At 37.8% G+C, this 19,751-nt stretch overlaps 1 protein-coding gene across 2 annotated transcripts in view; it reads right to left on the reverse strand.

The window, feature by feature from the left end:
* The window catches only part of LOC139112633 (uncharacterized), a 154,041-nt gene extending 134,981 nt beyond the window's left edge, over positions 1-19,060 (reverse strand). Inside the window, exons 1-2 of one of the 2 annotated variants that reach the window (XM_070673712.1) lie at positions 18,878-19,058; positions 1,036-1,189 (exon numbers count right to left, since the gene is read on the reverse strand). In XM_070673712.1, coding sequence (XP_070529813.1) covers positions 1,036-1,189; positions 18,878-18,974 — 251 coding nt within the window. In that variant the 5' untranslated portion in view covers positions 18,975-19,058. Of the gene's footprint in view, positions 1-1,035; positions 1,190-18,877 lie in introns of both variants that reach the window. The other variant, XM_070673713.1, reaches the window with a different exon arrangement.
* Between the last annotated feature and the right edge of the window lie 691 nt (positions 19,061-19,751).

Genomic DNA, 19,751 nt, shown 5'->3' on the forward strand with positions numbered 1-19,751 from the left:
GCCGGTGTTTGCCCGTTAAATTAGTGACGATAGTACTTTCGCTAGTTTTTTTTTAATATTCTGTACAGTAGTTTTGTTCATCATAAACTTCGTCTTTCAGTTTTTTCAAAGATAAAAATCGAGGGATGTAAGATCTGCTAAAGCGTACTGGGTACAGTACGGATCCGTTATGTCCAATTTCACAAATGAACTTTAGACGTTGAATTCGAATTATTCCATTTTTCTGGGTTAAAGATTATTTAAAGGTCACATTATGTTACATGATTTAACTTACTTATATGTAGATTACAATTATACAAAAAAAAATATATAGTTTTATTAAAAAAAGAACTAGTAACCTTGATAATACCAAAAATTATGGCAGAAAGGAATTATAATGGTAATGTGTATCCTTCGAAACCATTTTAATTCCAATGTAGCCATTTTTTTTATCTTTAAATTTGACAACAATATTTAGGTTTTCAGCTTCTCGTGACTCATCCTGTATATAAATCAATTAATGTTATAACTATTTAAGAAAATAATTGAAGAAAAACTTATACTATATTTTTTCTAATAATACTACAAGAAAAGAATAACGTATTACTATTATACAGGGTGTCCCATACATAACAAAGGATACTGGGAGAATAGATAGAATTGATTGAGACAAGTAGAAAAGTCCCGTACCATTTTGCAAAATTCTCAACCGTTATTGAGAAAAAAATTAAAATGTATAAATTGTATAGGCGTAAGAGCGACAAGGATGCTGCGCGTGAGTGAGCGCAACAGGTGAATGGCTAGAAATGGCGCCGTCGCCTGTCACGCTCACTCACGCGCAGCTTCCATGTCGCTCTTATACCTATACAATTTATACATTTTAATTTTTTTCTCAATAACGATTGAGAATTTTGTAAAATGGTACGGGACTTTTCTACTTGTCTCAATCAATTCTATCTATCCTGCTAGTATCCTTCGTTATGTCTGGGACACCCTGTATTATGTTGTATATAGAATAAATTTTAAAGCGTAGATTTACTTAAATATTGTACATACTAATTATTTGTTGTGTAATATTCAAGGACAAACAAAAAATAACAATATTTTGGTGTTTCATTATCTTGACATTGCCGCGTGCATTCTTCCGGAGTTGAAAATCTCTTTTGAAAATTCCATGTTGGTGCAGCCGATTTTGATTGCCACCAGTGTGCTATTTAACATATTTCAAAATTCTATTAATTAATTGTATAAAGTTAATAATTTGAATAACACAATTTTTTAACTTTATTAACATGTTGATTGCTAATATCACACTGGAGAATACATTATTTTGTCTCACAACGCTAGTGCTTCACTGATGACTTATTCGAATTTTACCAATAAAATAAAATTTATGTTTATCGATGAGGTACACTGGCATGATAAGGCAAAATAATGTTGCTTCACAGGTGAGGCAATAGTAACTACTTTCAAGTTAATATATAATTGTTTGTATTATTAAAAAAAATTCAAATGTTGATTATTTTTTTTAACTTTTAAATAAAACACTTCTGGTTATTTTATTTATTTATTATATTTTTTTTGTTTATATTTCAAGATTTAGTGTAACAAGTTTATAGCATTTTCCCAATTAATATATCAAATATTAAGAAAATAATATGTTAAAAACATGTTTAAAATAGCCACAGAAGAATTTAAACTATTTTAATTTTTGAGCTATAACCGTTTTGCCTAGTATAATTCAATGCATTATTTAAAGGTTAACATAAGAAAAATGATATTATAAAAATATTTTATAGTAAACAGCCTTTTATTCGTCGTTACAAATTTTATCTACCTCCGAAAAATTGGTCTTTTACTATAAAATACCCTATATTTTATTTAATAAAAATATTATTACATTTTTATAAGTGTGTAGAAATATAAAATGTTATTATAATTATGTAAATATTTTTGTAATATAATTGTAATGTCTTGGGTGTGAATAAAGAATTAAAGTGTTTATTATCTGATCCGGAGTGTTGTTATAGTTCTGCGGCTGACCGATCTCTGACAAGAGAGTCCGTTTATCGGCGTGTTCGTTCTTAAAGGTATCTATATTGAATCATCCTTAATGTTATCTGTATAAAAATGACTACAACACAATAATTATATGAAAAACAATAAAAAAAATTTAACACATTTTTTTTTACAATAAAACAGCGGCTAGCGTACGTGTGAGTTAACGTGATGTATGTCGGGGTTTACAAAGAAATGTGTACATGTACTGCGGAGCGTCGAGGATCGAGAAGACAAATGTAATAGTGAGACATGGTCTGACATTTTATTCTTTAACGAAACGTGTGATTAAAAAAAACGCATTAGACGTCGATATTTATTACTGGTATGCAATAGCTCTCTTACTCACACTGATTCGTTCAAGGCATGCAAGCATGAGGTAGACGTATGTCACCGCAAATGCTGAATCCCTATCGGCTATTCACGTGCATTGCGCGCCGACATAGCGTCAAGTGTAAACGATATATTTATACGTACATAATCATTAATTATGCGACGTCTCGTTTGGATGGATAATGGTAGTAGCGCTCCGTCGCTTAGCTCTCAACAGGATTAGTTCAACAGAGATTGTAAGAGATGTCGCCACTACTGTGGTACTACGCCACGTGTGGCGCCCTAATGTTCATTTGTTTCCTGTTGCACGTGCAATTAACAGGCAAGTTCTTCAGTACACGATAGCAGCATTATTCAGCAATGGGAAAATCTTCTCACAAATCACAAAAGAGGAAACGCTCACCTTCGAGCGAGCGAATCTCGTCGTTGGAAGCCAAGCTGGACAGGGTGATGGAAATTTTGGCGGTCTCTCTTAGCGAGGTTAGGGAGCCTCATCGTTTTCGGCGTGCCACATCTTCGCCTTCCCCCTCTCAATAAAGTGGCAGGGACTTAATGCCGTCGGAGGAATCGGATGTTCCTGACGAGCAGAGGCAGGTGATGCCTGCTAGGCGTTCGGTCTCCCCGAATCCGCACACGAGTGCAGGCTTACCGAAGCCACAGCCCCCAGGTGTGTACGAAAATGCTGGATCTGTATTTGCGAAATACAGGCGGCATAACGGCACAACCTCTTTTCAACAAGTTGTTGATTTATCTTTTTCCCTTTTTCTAGGTGTCGTAAGTATATTGAACGATGAGGAAATCCCTCCTTCATCTCCTCCAGGTGAAGTCGAGGAAGAGGTCGGGGCTTTGACCAAGGAGCTTTTCGGGCCGGATCTTCAGAAGAAAGATTTACCTTCTTGAAATGATTTAGTAGCAAATAGTTGAAAAAATCTATCTCGCCAAGGCCTTCAATATAATATGCGTCAAACCTTGCTAAAGAGGTACGCCCCCCCCCCGTCCTCTGTTGCTTTTCTTAAAGCACCGCAACTAAACCCGGAATGTAAGGCCAGCCTAAAGAACAACGTTGTTGTAAAAAAAGACTACTACACTGGTTTAAATCAGGACCAAGTGGGCACAGCCTTTTGCGCACTAGGAGAGGCTCTCTCAGAATTCCTCACGCCTAATGTACAGCTCTCCTTGAGCACTGAGGTTCGTGCGGCGGTAGCTAAAGTGAACGAAAGCGCGAAGATTTTGGCGGATCTCTTCTACCGCCTTTCCGTGGCGCGAAGAGCTCAGATCTTATCCATCTTAAACTTTATTGCTAAAAGCACAGCGGACCAACTGCCAGCAGACGAGTTTTTATTTGGCACAGCTTTCGATAAGAAAATCAAGAAAGCAACGACGATTGAAAAATCGAGCAAAAGTCTTGTGAAGACAGTTCCGACTTTACCCAGAAGTCTTACAACCTCTCAACGTGCAATCACAAGCATCTTTGTCTAAGTCGGGAAACCAGCAGGTCCCTGTACGGAACTCGCGGCCAGTGAGTCGGAAGAGTACAGGGGCACAGAACAATCGTCGACAGGCCTACCGCTTCAGATTATACTTGAGAAGGAGATAGATTCCTCGCAGGTAAGCGTAGGAGGCAGGTTATCCAGCTTCTATTCTCGTTGGGAATTAATTACGTCAGACTGCGTAATTTTAGAAGCTGTCAGCGGTTACCGTTTATTTCTTATCCTTCATGTAATAGAAAAATTATCTAATTACTTGAGAATGCCCGAGATCGAACGGGCAGCGGAGAAACGTATCAAGAAAGAAGCTGAGTCAACCTGATGGCCGGAATGGGCCACGTGCCACCAGGATGATTGCGTTGCGCGCGGTGCCTTTCTACACGATATGAGCGGTTCTTAATTGAATGACTGAGCAATGAGCAAACCGGCGCGGTGATTTAACACAAAAAGAGCAGTCTAAAAGAATGAGGCGTATTCCGTAATTACAATGAGCGCGCGTAGCGAGAACGCCGTGAGCATGTGCTCGAGTACGTTGCTGCCACGTGCACGGACAGTGAGGCTGTATCCGTAATAATCTCTGATCAGACTACTTTATAATCTATGAGAGAAATTCTCGCACTTCCTGAGCAACACCGCTTGACCACCGGTCACTTTACGAATGAGCTAACACCACAAAAAACTATGAGATTGCCGAGACACTTCGAGAGCCGTCCGTACGCACTGACTTTCGAAACAAGAAGAAGTATTAGAACCGGCAAATGCCGCACGTGGCGCGGATTATCGATGAATTACCGGTCCGTAACGTGGTGCCATCGCGTAATTATGCGCGACACTAATCTAAAGCGCGGTCTCACCGAGCGGGCCCGTTAAATCGCGAACACTTCGTCTCAATCTATCGAGACATCAGCTCAGCTGTCACCGTCAGAAGAGAACATATGTGCGTAAGAGATTTCCAGGCTTATTGAGATTAGCGTTATCGAGCCCGCAGAGTTTAGCGAAAGTGTTCAGGATTTAGCATAATTTTAAGTAAAAAATGTAAGGGCCTCTTACTTTTATATCTATAGCCTTGACCAGTCTCGAGTCTTTTGTTACAATGCATATGTTACAAGGCATATGTTGAGAATATGATCTCCCGTATGTGCCTAATGGCGCATGGCAACGGGACTATCCCTTCGGGAAGAACCGACTTCTCGAAGAATCTATGCTTTTGTCTAACAACAAAAGCATTAACTGTACCGGACTGACCGCGCGGCCGATTGAGTCAGTCTCCGACACGCTCGCTTAGCTATTGCATCGCAGTCTCACATCGATTCGCAGTAATCCGCAGTCTCACATCGATCCGCAGTGATTCGCATAGTATTTAACCCGTCTTTATTGAACTAGCATTAGTTCACAGCATTTATATTAGCGATATTCTAAGCTCGCAGAAATTTGTTCATACTGTAAATATTACTCAAGTAAACAGTTTGTTATATACAGTCCACAATTCACTTACGCTCCTTAAATTTACTCGCTTTTTCGTGTTCGCGTTAACAGAAGGTCAATTCACATCTTCTTATTTTCTTCGTAGGAAGTCATCTGGAGGTTGGAGGTTTATCCTAAATCTAAAACATTTAAATAAGTTTATTGTAGCCCCGCACTTGAAGCTTGAGGATTGGAAAACGGCCATGCGGCTTATTTCCTCGGGCGATTACCTAGCTTCGCTAAATTTAAAGGATGCCTACCTGTCTATTTTAATCCATGAGCGCGATAGAAAATTTCTACGCTTTCGTTTTCGGGGTCGCTTATTCCAATTCAGAGCTCTCTCTTTTGGCCTGGCGTCGGCGCCCTACATTTTTTCAAGAATTCTCAAGCCCGTTTTATTTTCAATTAGGAAGGAAGGTCTGTTATCAGTGGCATACCTGGATGATTTCCTCCTCATTGCCCCGGACTTCGATCAATGCGCTTCTAATGTATTCACAGCTCGGGATTTATTGACAGATTTCGGTTTCGTAGTTAATAACAAAAAGAGCGTGCTTGTGCCTTCTAGATCTTGTAGATTTTTTGACTTTATTTTAAACTCCAGATCCTTTTCAATCGCTATTCATCCGGACAGAAGGACTCTTTTATTGCAGCTAACAATTTCTTTTTTAAATAAAAGAATTTGTAAGATTCGCGACTTTGCCAGCTTTATCGGCTCTTTTATCTCAGTGTGTCCGGCAGTATTATATAGTATTTTACATACCAAAATTCTTGAGAGGGAAAAATTCTTAGCTCTTTTCAACTCTGAAGATAATTTTAAGGTCTGAATGAATTTTCCGATTTCTATTAGGTAGGACTTACTATGGTGGAAATCTATCTTTGAAAATGTGTTTTAAATTAACAAAATCAGATCAGGTAACTTTGACCTTGCTATATTTACTGACGCCTCTACCTCAGGCTGGGGCGCGGTTTGTCGTGAGAATCGAACTCATGGTTTTTGGTCCTCTGAGGAAAAGTTATTTCATATAAATTATTTAGAGTTGTTAGCGGTTTTTCACGGCTTAAGATGTTCTGCTACGCGTCTCAAGGACGTGAATGTTCGCTAAGGATAGATAACGCTACGGCGATAGCATATGTTAATCGTATGGGGTCTATAAAGTTTCCCTTGTTATCAGATCTCGCCAAAAAGATCTGGCTCTGGTGTGCCTATCGCAACATTTTCCTCTTTGCCTCATATATACCGAGTGCTGAGAACTTGGAAGCAGATGCCGAATCTAGAGTGAGATCGGAGGAAACTGAGTGGTCTTTGGGATTACCTTTCTTCAATGAAATTAATTCTCACTTCAGACCCTTAGAAATTGATCTGTTTGCTTCGTCTATTAATAAGAAATGTACACAATTTGTTTCTTGGCTTCCGGACCCGGAAGCTATAGCAGTAGATGCCTTCTTCTTACACTGGAGTTCCATATATTTCTACGCTTTTCCCCTCTTTATTCTAATTTTAAGGGTTGTGCAAAAAATGTGCAAAAAATAATTTCGGATAAAGTAGAGGAAGTTCTGGTGGTTCCCTGGTGGCCAGCTCAGTTCTGGTTTCCTCTGTTTAATAAGCTAATCACAGACACTGCTGTTAGCTTTGATCCAGACATTAATATGCTGTCTTCTCTTTTTAGGGATTTTCACCTGGCATGGCGAAGGATTTCCCTGGTGGCAGCAAAATTGTCCGCTAAGTTTTTATAAAGAAAGGGATTCCTGCAATAGCTCTAGACACGACATTGAAGTCTATCATAGCGTCAACATTGGCGCAATACAAGAAACCTTTCAAGCTATGGTGGCTATTTTGTAAGGAGAAGAACATAGATTGTTTTCTGCCACCGGTTTCGTCCTTTTTGGAGTTTTTATGAAACAATCTTGCAGAAGTGTTCTCCTATTCCACGCTGAATACGTATAGATCTGCAATCTCTTTGATACCGTCTAATAACATTAGCTCTAACCCTCTAGTCAGAAGGTTCTTCAGAGGCGTTGTCTCTTTAAAACCACAGGGTCCACGCTATAACTATATTTGAGATCCTTCTCCTGTTATCGAATATTTAGCTGGAATCTATTCTAACGAAAACTTCTCTTTCAAAAAAATTTCCAGAGAAATAGTTACGCTTTTGGCCCTTACAACTGCACAGAGATTACAAACGCTGGCAGCTATTCGCATTTCTAATATTACCTTTGCAGCTTCGCTAATTATCAGAGTGCCAGATAGACTAAAAACTTCTGGAATAGAAAGATCACAACCTTTTCTTAACTTTAAGCCGTTCAGTGACCGATCCGAGCTATGTACAATATTTTCTCATTAGTAAAACATTATATAGCCTTATCCAGTAAGTTTCGGGAAAACGGATGCGATTCTCTGTTTATTTCTTGGCGCCGCCCTTATAAACCTGTATCTTTACAGATTTTAGGATGCTGGGTGAAGACTGATCTCAAAACAGCGGGTATAGAAACCTCTGTCTTCTCAGCTCACTCTACCCGTCATGCTGCAACTTCATTTGCGGCCAGCAAAGGCGTCAACCTGGAGGAGATTAGGAGAACGGCGGGCTGGACTAAGTCGTCGGACGTATTCGCCAGGTTCTACAATAGATCAATAGTGAAGGCGAACTTTCAGGCAGTTATTTTAAATAATTTTAATTAATTTTGTTTCGTTTTGTATCTAGGCTGTACTAAGTATAAATATACCTTTTTTTCTTTCTCTTATTAGCCGCTTTGTTTCCTAGGCTTAAGCAAATCCCTGTTAAACAACTACCATTATCCATCCGGACGAGACGTCGCATAATTGATTAATTAAACGAACTTATCTAGTGAAGTTCGATTGCAATTATGCTAGTCTCGTCCGGATGGAGACCCGCCACTGCCCACCCAAATTTTTAAATTTGCTCTGAGTTAAACTTATATACATTAGGGCGCCACACGTGGCGTAGTACCACAGTAGTGGCGACATTTCTTAAAATCTCGGTTGAACTAATTCTATTGAGAGCTAAGCGACAGAGCGCTACTACCATTATCCATCCGGACGAGACTAGTATAATTGCAATCAAACTTCACTAGATAAGTTTGTTCAATTAATCAATTAAGTATTACCTTAACAATTTTTATAGGCATTGTTGTATAAACAATAATTATTAACAATAATTGGTTGCTGTTGCCGCCGGCATTAATATTTACCGATATGCACTACGAGGAAGTTGCATGGTCGGATTTTGCATATCGTATGTGTGCGGGTGCGTGTGCGTTTGCCAGTATGTGCTTACGTACATGTGTGCGTGCGTGCGGGCGTGTGTTTATAAAATCACTTCTAATGTTTTAGAAAACATGCCTTGCCTTCTCTTTTCATTTTTGTGTGGTTTTAATTCAGAAATTATGGGGTCAGATGAAATTAATAGGTGATATAAAATATCATCATTACATTTTGTTCTATCGATTTTGCACAAATGCATTCTGTATTCTCGAAATGCCTTATTTCATGCTTTACTTGCTTCTTCTCATAAATGCTTAATGGGGATTAAAAAATTAGCAATTATTGCTTTTTCATAAATTAGCAATTTTTGCCCGGATGCTGGCATGTAAAACTATTCGCACATATTAATAAATTTCTTGGCAGTTTTGAGAATAAATAAAACAAATTTTTTAGCATTCATTACTTCTCGGCATGAAATTACTTGTAATATAATAAAGAAATCTTCTTATTAAGGATTTGTTCAATCTAGTAATTTTTATTGTCATATGTACATTAAAAAAAGAATTGTCTAGCTGTGTTCTCATCGTTTGTTGTACACTGATCGGCTGAGATAATTTATTCTGCGGCGACGGCAGCTAGCGTGCGTAAGCTAGCGTGGTGTGCGTCACGCCGCACAACGAAGCGTGTACGTGTGCCGCGAAGCGCCGGAATGACTGAAAGGGCAGGAGAATAAGTGAGAAAGATTTTTCTTACTTGTATAAATATGTTTATTTAATCGCTAAATAAAATCGGCAATTAAAACGGCGACAATTATGTTCATAAGTATAAGCGTCCGCGCCAAACATATTTTCTATCTCATGCTTGCCTGCTGGAACAAACGCGTGCGTGTGAAAGAGTTATAGTACGCCTTTAACATGCAAATGCGGGTATCTCATGCGTGCTCTATCAATCGCACCGCTACGTTAAACGATGGGACATCAGAACACCTCCCAGCACTATTTTCCCTACTCACTCAGTCTTCCCGGCGCTCCGCAGCACACGCGCGCTTTGTTGTGCTGTGTGACGTACACCTCGCTAGCTCACGCACGTTAACCGCAGTCGCCGTAGAACAAACGCTATCTCGGCAGGTCAGCGTACTAGAAATAACCTACATACAGGGTGTCCCGCGCCATGTGTCATAGTCTTTAAGGATAGGTAGGGCTTGTCGAGATAAATACAAAAGTCCTATACCATTTTGTAAAATCCTCAATCGTTATTGAGAAAAAAATTAAAATGTCTAACGTAAGAGTTACAAAGAAGCTGCAAGTGAGTGAGCGCGACAGGCGAAATTGCTATTCCTAGCCATCGCGCTAAAGATGATTCTAAAGATTTTAGTCTGGAAACAACAGCCCCAGCAATAAAGTTACGAAAAGGGAGGTTTATTCTACTAGACAACATTGTCTTCCGAGCAATAGTGAAGGCAAATCCAACGCAAATTGTTGAAAATCTGACCAGAAAACTCCATTTCAACTATTCGACCGATCATCACAATCTACAGAATTTTAGATACGTGTCGAAATTTGAAAAAATGAGTACTTCATGTGTTAAAGCCTTAACAAAAGCAGCAACGATAGACGCGCTCAGAACATGAAATTTAGTTAGGAAAGGATTCTTTATCAAGTATTATCTCCAGATCTTGCATCAAAAGAATACTGTCTTTTTCGTAGCCTGTCAAACTATCTTACCGAAAAAACACTGCAAGTTGTAAATGACATGCAACAAATAATAGTCCAGTTTATTGCGCCCAAAAACAAAGTTTTCTTATAGTGAGAAATTCAACAACTGGTTGATAAGGAGCAAAGTATTGGGGAGTTTAATAGATATTATTTTTCTGATTAACAGTTGTTTTTAACATTGCAAAAATGCGACATTATTTACTTTTTTATTTCAATTAAAATCTTTACTGTATACAGGGTGTCTCATACTAAACGGACGTAATTTGAGAAGTAGGTAGAACTAATCTAGACGAATAGAAAAGTCTTATACCATTTTGTAAAATTTTCAACCGTTATTGAGAAAAAAATTAATTTGTCTAGCGCAAGAACGACAAGGAAGCTACGCGTGAATGAGCGCGACAAGCGACGGCACCATTTTTAGCTACTCGCCTGTCGCGCTCACTCACGCGTGGCTTTCTTGTCGCTCTTGCGCTAGATAAATTAATTTTTTTCTCAATAACAGTTGAGAATTTTACAAAATGGTATAAGACTTTTCTATTCGTCTAGACCAGTTCTACTTACTTCTCAAATTACGTCCGTTTAGTATGGGACACCCTGTATATTTTACGCAGGTCTTAATACATCTAGTCTACATCTAATTTTTCTATCAAATAATATGTTATAACTCGAGCTCTCAGAGATGGAGGCTGAAATTAAACCCGCGAGTTTCTGTACGAGCCATGCAAAACCGTCAGACCAACGAGCTATATCTGGTCGAGAAGCTGCGACGGTTCTCGAGTATCACTGTTTCCGCTCTTGGCAAAATTCGGAAGATTGCTGCAGTTTTAACGTAACAGCAGCCAGGTACATTAGATACCGTTTGAGAGCTTACTTATGTGGCGAGGGCACAAGCCTCGCCACTACAGGGCGACGACCGGCCCCGGACGGCATAAGGCCGTCCCCAAGAAGTTCCTCGGGCAAACACCGGTCCGAGCGGCTCCAGGCGCGCCCAGGATAATTTGTCGGGTGACCACCAGCCCGACGATGGCGCGCGCCGCCGAGTTGAAAGTGGAAACTCCCCTACTCTCATCTCGGCGGCTATATAAGCCGAGCTCGCAGCTAAACGAACACCTTATCCGGATCCGATCCTTGACCCGAACACATCTTCTAGATCCTTAAGCTTTGGGCGCTTCCGAAGCCTCTCGTATATTCTCCGACTCGTGTGCTTTTGAGTCGAACCTGGGCGTTCCCGGTGAGAGCTCCGCTGTCTTGGGCGCTCCCAAAGCAAAGCATAACTTCAGATTCCTGGGAACCTCGGGCGCTCCCGAGGCCCTGTCATCACCGCGACCGGATACCGCTGGCGTACCCAGACACTTCGGGCGACAGAGATCTTCTGGATGGGCGCTCCCATCTAAGTCCAAAATTTGTCGTACGGCAATCAGCCGTCGACACCGCTGCGGTCGGGTGTTTCCGACCGTCGCTGACGTTAAGGGCACTTGGTGCCACCGCAATCTCCCGGACGCGTCCGGGTGCTCCCGACCGCTGCTTCCCAAGCAACCTCGGCTCCCCCGACGAACGCTCCCGTTGGCCCGAGCTGTAGGGGCGACGATTGTACAGTGACCGGCAATAATGGCCTGTCGCACTGCGGCGACGGCGGCTCCCGCGCGTGAGGTGGGGTAGTGTGCGTGAGGCCTTACCGCGGATTGCGTATGTGAGGCGCGAAACGCCGAAAGGACCGAGAGGACGGGGGAAAATTTGGACTTGGAAGACAATTTTAACTGCCTTGTCTTTCTCAAGACAGAAAACGAAAATTATCCCAAAATTAAATTATAATTTTCTTGAAAAAAATTCGAAAGCTTGTTACTCCGAAGGATAAAAACCCTCGTTTTCGTAGGGGATAGTTAGAAAAAAGAATAAGCAATAGAAAAATATAAAAAATCTAAGAGAAAGCCTCTTCCTCCTTAAAAACTATTATCCGTTTAAAAATCGGAAAGACAGAGACGTTCTTACTATGTGGAAAATATTAATTTCGGACAACCTACACCCCGGCTGTGTAATAATTCATGCATAAGGAAACAGATGTACCGCGGTAAACAGGTTACATGACACGCTCGTGGGTGACCAAAAAAGTCTTAAATAAAACGGACAAGCGACGACAGATCGTTTAACGATCAAAAAATGTTTCTTTCTGAATTTTCTCATGACCAGAAGCACTTACGCCACAGAAGGCGTTCGGTTTTATTACTCAAGACAAAAAATACTAAGAAATATGATCTTCTATGGAACACTCTAGAGACAACAAGCTAGTTAAGAGAGCACAAGACAAATATTATAGAATATCTCTAAACTGATATGCTAGCATAGCAACAATCAAGGCAATCGTCATTATGGAATATTCCAGAAACCCCACGCAAACTATAATAAGTCACGTACGAGATCGGCCGATCTAGAAATCAAAGTGGGTCGGTACCGTAAACATTAAAAGTTGACGTTAAAAAAGCGCTGTCTCTGATTTTTTCCTAAAAAATTTATAGTACATAACCCAATAAACCTCACGCGCCACAAGCTTCCGACAATTTGCGACTATCGCAGACTGGATTGTCAATTAATTGTAATACCAGTAATCTTACACCCTCGTGATCGATTACACATCACTTTACTTATTCTACTTCCGACATTTTACCAGGAGTCTCCCGTTGTAATTTACGTCTTTCCGCAGGACAACCTGCAGATAGATCTTCAAACTTTATCTCTTTGACATCGATCATCAGCTCTTTCTTCCACACGCCTATTCTTGATCTAGACCAGATGCCTACTCCCATTTTCCCGAAATTGATTTTTTGATTTTTATAACCAAGCAGCAATAAACCATCCCTCACTCAAAAAATAATTTTTCTGGTCTTATCCCTAAACAAAATTTAAATACATCCCGATATTTTAAGCCACCTTAAAATTCTTTAACCGGCAAAAATTATTATTCTGGTCATAATACCAGAAGGGTTGGGTATTGCTGCAGTAACGAGTTTCAGCATTCCCAATTCTCGCGCTATTTAATTCCTTCTTACCCCTGTCAAGAAGTGAGATCTAACGAAACGCGACAACTTTACTCGCAATGGGCATGCAATTGTTTACCCAAACAGCCTAAAAAAATTATTAATGGCCAGGCTCACATCATTTCGGTTATATCAGCCGAAACAAAACACATTATCTTCTTTGCTTTCTTAACCAGAACTTACCTTTCTTTTTTCGACCCTCTCATTTTTCTCACCAAACTCCGCCCTGTAGACACTTACAACCACACTACCATCCACACATGTATCAAAATCACCACTTATAAAATTACACTTACCGAAAAATTGTGACACTCGTGAGACACACATCACGCACACATTCGCTTACATATACACCCATCTACATACAACAATACATACGCAAACTCTCGTATACTTTTCACATATATTCATTTAAAAACATATGTACACTTGCATACACCACCTGTAATTCTTATTTCCATTTATTCACGCACATATATAACAATCTTCCATATAAGCGGCGTAAGAATATTTGCATTCAATTTTTTTTTAATAAATAAGATAGTTTTTTAAGAGTCAAGTGCTTGTCCTCGCATTTTTCTACGGCTAGCAGCCCATGGTCCTTGTGTTGTGGCAGCTGAGCTGCGGAGCGGGATTATCGTTGTTCAGGATTGTTGTCACGATTGAGTCGATCAAGGTTGGGTTGGCTTCCCAATTCCTCTTCGAACTCCTAGTATGGTCCCGATATACTCCTGCGGGTAAGCATGCAGGTTGACCATCTGCGGAGGAGACGCTGAGAAAGCGGAGAGACCCACCGTCTGACGGATTGCGATTGAGGTTTCTTCCCGTAATTCCAAGGTTCTTTGTATTGCTGCGGCAGATCTGGAACTTTGTATTCCCACTGATCTATTCTCGAATACCGTCATTCGTGTTTTTATGAAGTAATCGAGATCTTTGTTTTTATTACTTATTTGAATCAACATGTTTTTAATTCTTCCTATTGCAATCTTTAGGTTCATTATTTCTACTTTGCAGTTGCATGAGTAAACTAGTCCATCACTCGGAAAGTTGGCTTCTTTCTCTTAGCGCTGCGAAGCGCCTCTTTTGGTGGGCGAGTTGATCTTTCCCGCCTTGAAGGTTCTGACTGGAACTCATGGTCCCCGACTCTCTTTACCACTTTTCAATACACGGTCGCCGTATACCAATACCCCCTCCCCCTCTTCTCTACCTTCTTCCTCTTCCAGGCGGCAGTGTGCCTGTCCTCGCATAATACTCAGCTTGTTCTTGTAAGTTTTTTATCTTTTCCGCCATGCTCTTTCATCTCTCGCCATTGAATCGTCTCCATCTGAGTTGTACTCATCTATAGACGCTATCTCGGACATTTCAATCGCAACAATTGGGTTGGTCCATATTTGTATTCAATTAACATTTGTATTTCTATTATTAAATATTAATTGTTTTTAAAATGTTTAAATTGCCAATGTAATCAAAACTTAGTGCAATAAATTAGTACAATTTACATTTGAATATTGGCTCTAGAAATTTATTCGCCTGATTTGACACGGCCCCATCCCAACAAAGAGGATTAAATTTTTTTATTAAAAAAGAGCCATCGAACGCACAGATTTCCGGAAGGTGGCAGAGTGACTCTTCGAGCCATCGCAGCAGCACGGTCTGTCTTTTTTTTTTATACAAGCGATTAAATGATTATTTATTCTGCTTACCCAATAACATTCCAGCATTCTTAAATATTTCCGACATTCAGGTTTCGGACGTAACACTTAATATTCGGGAAACAAATTATTTTAATGTTTTTTTAAAAACCACATAATAAGTGATACATTACAAAAATACTTTTCGTAAAAAAGAAAGTAGAAAAAAGACGTCAAGTGTACGCGCACCGAACAAGTTGGCGTTCTAAAAACGGTTTAAAGGAAAAGTTTTCTTTACAAAAATAGTTACTTTCTACAAAAGTAATGATATCAAATAAAATACGCCAACTGTAAAAAATTTGTACAAAATTACTTTTATAAAAAGATAATAAACTTTTTTATTCAAGAAAAGTGGTATAAAATAATTGAGGCAACTGTAAGAAATCCGTACAGAATTATAAAAGATAAAAATGTTGAATTATAAGTAACATGAGTAAATTTATACAAGAAAAGAAACAAAATATTTGAATAAACAGTTCAGAGAAGACAGTTTATGTTACGTGCTTATAGTTCAAATAGATAAAAAATGATTAAGACAAAGGCATAGAGGAAATCTCTATGAAGTACCAATAATAAAAACTACAAAGAAATAAATTAGTCGTTCACAAGATTTGTTTGGGTGCAGAAGTCTTAATTATGACTCTGCTATTTTGTCAAAAACTCTTGTTGTCTTAAAGTTCTTGTCGTTTATTATCATATTTGCTTGTGTGGTTTGTACTAATGTTGTGTATTAAATATATTCAATTTAATAATTAGAAATAGATTTGTGAACTATAAATTCTGAAGTGCAAACATTATTTTACTAACCATCGATCCATAAACCTCTGATTTCAACAATAAAAAAAGAAAAACTTGACGCTGCAAAACCAAATCTTTCAAATTGTAATTATATATAAAAAAGAACAAAAAAAAATTTTTTAATAAAAATAGAAATGGATATAGAATGAAGTAGAGAAAGGAAAAATGGTTTAAAGATTTGGTTCTTCAGCGTCAAGTTCTTTTTTTACCTTTTACAATTTTGTACGGATATCTTAAAGTTGCTACAATTATTTGATAACTATTTTTTTTGTATAGTAAAGTTTATTATCATTTTACAAAAGTATTTTTGTACGTCGTTCTTACGCTAGACCTATTAATTTTTTTCTCAATAATGGTCAACAATTTTACAAAATAGTACTGGACTTTTTTTCTTGTGTACTAGAGCTTTATTTATCCCTAAGAGCTTAGTACTATTCAATCAGACATCTTGTATACAGAATAAACCGATAGAATTTGAAACACTAATTAAATTTTAAAATTCAAAAGAAAAATGTAATGATTGTGACAAAATTGCTGTATATCTTATTCTTCGTGTAAAAATTTGCTTTACGTAACATAATTCTTCCATGAATATTATCTTTGTGAAAAATATATTCCATGATAATATGTATACGTCAATGTAATATAGAAATGTAATGAAGAAAATATACACAGTAGATCAACAATCACAGCTTTCATTTATAAATACATATATGCTCACATTTTTATTTTGTGTAATATTTTTCGTATTATACCCTTAGAATTAATCCATTTTCATATTATTTTCATATTATTGTATGACAAATTTTGCACAATATGCATATTATATCATTAAGTTATTGAGCTGAATCAGCGCAACTAGAAAGCAATAACGTAATACCAATCTATAATAAGATACCTATGTATAGCACGATGTTATCATCTTGATTTCTTAAAACATAAATCGTAGAATCATAATCAAGAAGTACGGTAGCATCTCGCGCCAAGTATAGGCACAGCACTACTGTTGCACCGGGGCCGGTGCACAGGGTCCGTCCTTCGGGACCGTCGGAAAGGGTTAAAAAGCGAAAATAATAGATATATAATTCTTCAATATTAATAAAGTGTTTTAATGGTTCTTTTACACTTGGTCGATGTTTTCACCTCTACCACACTCTGCACTATACTAAGTTAATTGCGTCTTCGTCTTCGCAAGGTATCGCCGTCGGCACGCGCCCGGGTTTACGTTACAAGCATGATGTTCGCGTCGGTCTCCGCGCGTCTTTATTTCAGTGTGACTGCCCGCTGCCAGTGGCCTGCGGGTATTTAAATGATATCTAGATCTTTTTCGTTAGCAGGTTGCATAACCGTAACACGGTTACCGGGCCAATGCAACCTCAACGATTTCGGCAATAAAATCTTGCAGCCTTTTCTTTTTAATTATAATTTATTCTATATCTTTTGTTAAATGTAAGTTGCTGATGCAGCTTTAGTCGAATTGTGTTGCGAGATCTTATGCCGTGCTACTTTAATTGTTGTAATGAGGTTCGGGTTACAACAGTACTACCGAGACTTTTTTACGCGAGACGCTGTATTGAGAAATCCATATATGTTCAGATCTCAACAACGGCTGAACCAATCGCTTTCTAAATTTATCGTGTAAATTAGAGTTAAATTATATAAAAAAAGTGTTTTTATTTTCCGCTACTACTATATACATGGCTAGGTTCGATATTGGGGCTTCTTTTCAATTCTTGTCCTTATAAAATTGTTTAATTTTGAAAAAATAAAGAGTAATAATAAATAAAAAAATTGGAAATTTTGAAAAATGAGAATACACTATTCTAAAGAATATAAAATACTATAAAGCTTTTGTATATGTTCGCGCACGCACATGTATGTAAGCTCGTTCGAGCGACCGAACTTTCCTCTGTCGCCCGACACGAGCACGTTAGGTGTTTCCGTCGCGAGCATAAAAGAATTACACATTTGAAGCGTGAGGATTGTTGCTCAATCGCGAGGGAAATAAATAAGCGTTTTATAGTTTTTCTAATAAATTCCAGCATGATTTGGCTGACTGAGCCCGGCTGAACTAGCCCGCCAAAGTTAGTCTCTCGCGAGATATCGGGTCAGAAACAGTTATCGAAATCGGCTCAAATCTACTCGATGATCTCGGCAATTTTCTACAATTATCTGAACTCTTATCGTAGCGTCTCCGGCGCATTGAGTCTGCCAACGAGGCCCGCTTAAGCCGTCGTTATTAAAACTATTTTCTAATCGTCGCACCGATTGTGTTGCGGTGCCTTTTTACGCTGGCGGAACGGATCGCGATCGCAGTCGCCCGGCTGCCTCGCGAAATTACGTCGCGCGCAAGATCTCCGTTCGCGGAGGCTTCCACTCAGGACGCTTCGCAAGATTTCCGTCGGATCGTTTTTTGCAGCAACGACGGGTGAAGCAAGATTTCCGATTCGAATACTTTCTTTTTTTTTTTTTCTTTTGTTAATTCCGTTTCTACTCGCGTATATTCATTCATTTAAATAAAGACAGTGTTAATAGTGTGCGTCAAAATGGTTTTTTTTATTGTCATTACGTTTTTCGACAGAACCTTCCACAACCCGTACTGCGTGACGCCCTAGTCAGGGTGAAATCGGCGTGCACGTGTGTCGCGCGTGTTCACGCTTCGCGTACCGTCAATTGTACAAATACTTATTACATACTTTTAGAAATCAAAGTTTTATCATTCTTATTAAAAAATTCTTTAAAAAATTAAACACCTTTAACCTTTAAGAGTATTGCAGTTTATATAATTTTTAAATAAAATTAAAACAGTTTAGAATTGTAATCTTAACATTGAAAAAACATTTTAATAAAAAATTTTCTTAAAAAAATAGAATAATTCTAATATACATTTAATTTATTATAATTTTTTAAAAATTAATATTTTGAAACAAATCTTATATCTATTTTTTGTTTAATATTAGAAAATAAATTCTAAAAAATTAAAATATTTTATTAATTTTCTTTGCAATTATTAAGTTTATAGTCGTAATATATTTTTTGCCGATAGTTATTCTACTTTTCGAAAATAAGACTTAATTTTACTTAAAATCTAAATGTTTACCTTTTCCAACTTGAAGATTAATATTTTGAAATATGAACACAATTACAAATATATTCGATAGTAGCATATTACAATTAACGTGAAAAAAAAGTTGCATGTTTTTATAATCACTAATATCAAAGTTTTAGAACGCAGTTTAAGCATAAAATTGTTCTGTACTGAAATGTCATTATACACGTTCTGTTTTTAAAAGAAACTCGACTATGTTTATGTAAATACATGATACTTATCAATTCAAGTTCTTGCACAGTTTGTCACATTGAAGTTTTTATTTGCAAGTAACATTTTTAACCGAATGTGTTTGAATATTTGTCGTATTGTATTTAAGTAAATTACATTTCTATCCCAAACTTTCTAAGAAGAAATATTAAAATGTGATAATAATAATATGAGTTTGTTTATATATTTCTTAATTTTGTTGTTACGTTCAAATATGATATATTCTTCGTATTTTGAGTCAAAGCATTTAAACTATTTACTCGGGATGTGAAGAACATATTAAAGAATTAATTTTACAAGTGAGTTGGAGAAAGAATCAAATAATTAGATAAAAGAAAAATCTTTGAGTCAATTTCATATATTACTCGGAGTTTGTAGATAAATCTACGCGGGTCTTCTTTTTTAATAGTTTTATAATTTGAAAAATTATGCGGAACTTCTAATTTAGACAATTTGTATGAAGGTCGATTTTCTAATTCTTTTAGTTGATTGAATAAAGGAAAAGGGTCTTTGTTTTTAAGTAAGGAATCCTTTATTTAGAATTTTAACTTTTTAATTTGAACGCGACGTTCTTCCTTTTTTAGACATGTGTACTGTAATAGAATAAAGGAAAAACAAAGAACAAAATTACATATTTAATAATCAGATGCAGTAG

This window comes from Cardiocondyla obscurior, unplaced genomic scaffold (assembly GCF_019399895.1).
Source record: "Cardiocondyla obscurior isolate alpha-2009 unplaced genomic scaffold, Cobs3.1 scaffold38_0_513239, whole genome shotgun sequence".
NCBI lineage: Eukaryota > Metazoa > Arthropoda > Insecta > Hymenoptera > Formicidae > Cardiocondyla > Cardiocondyla obscurior.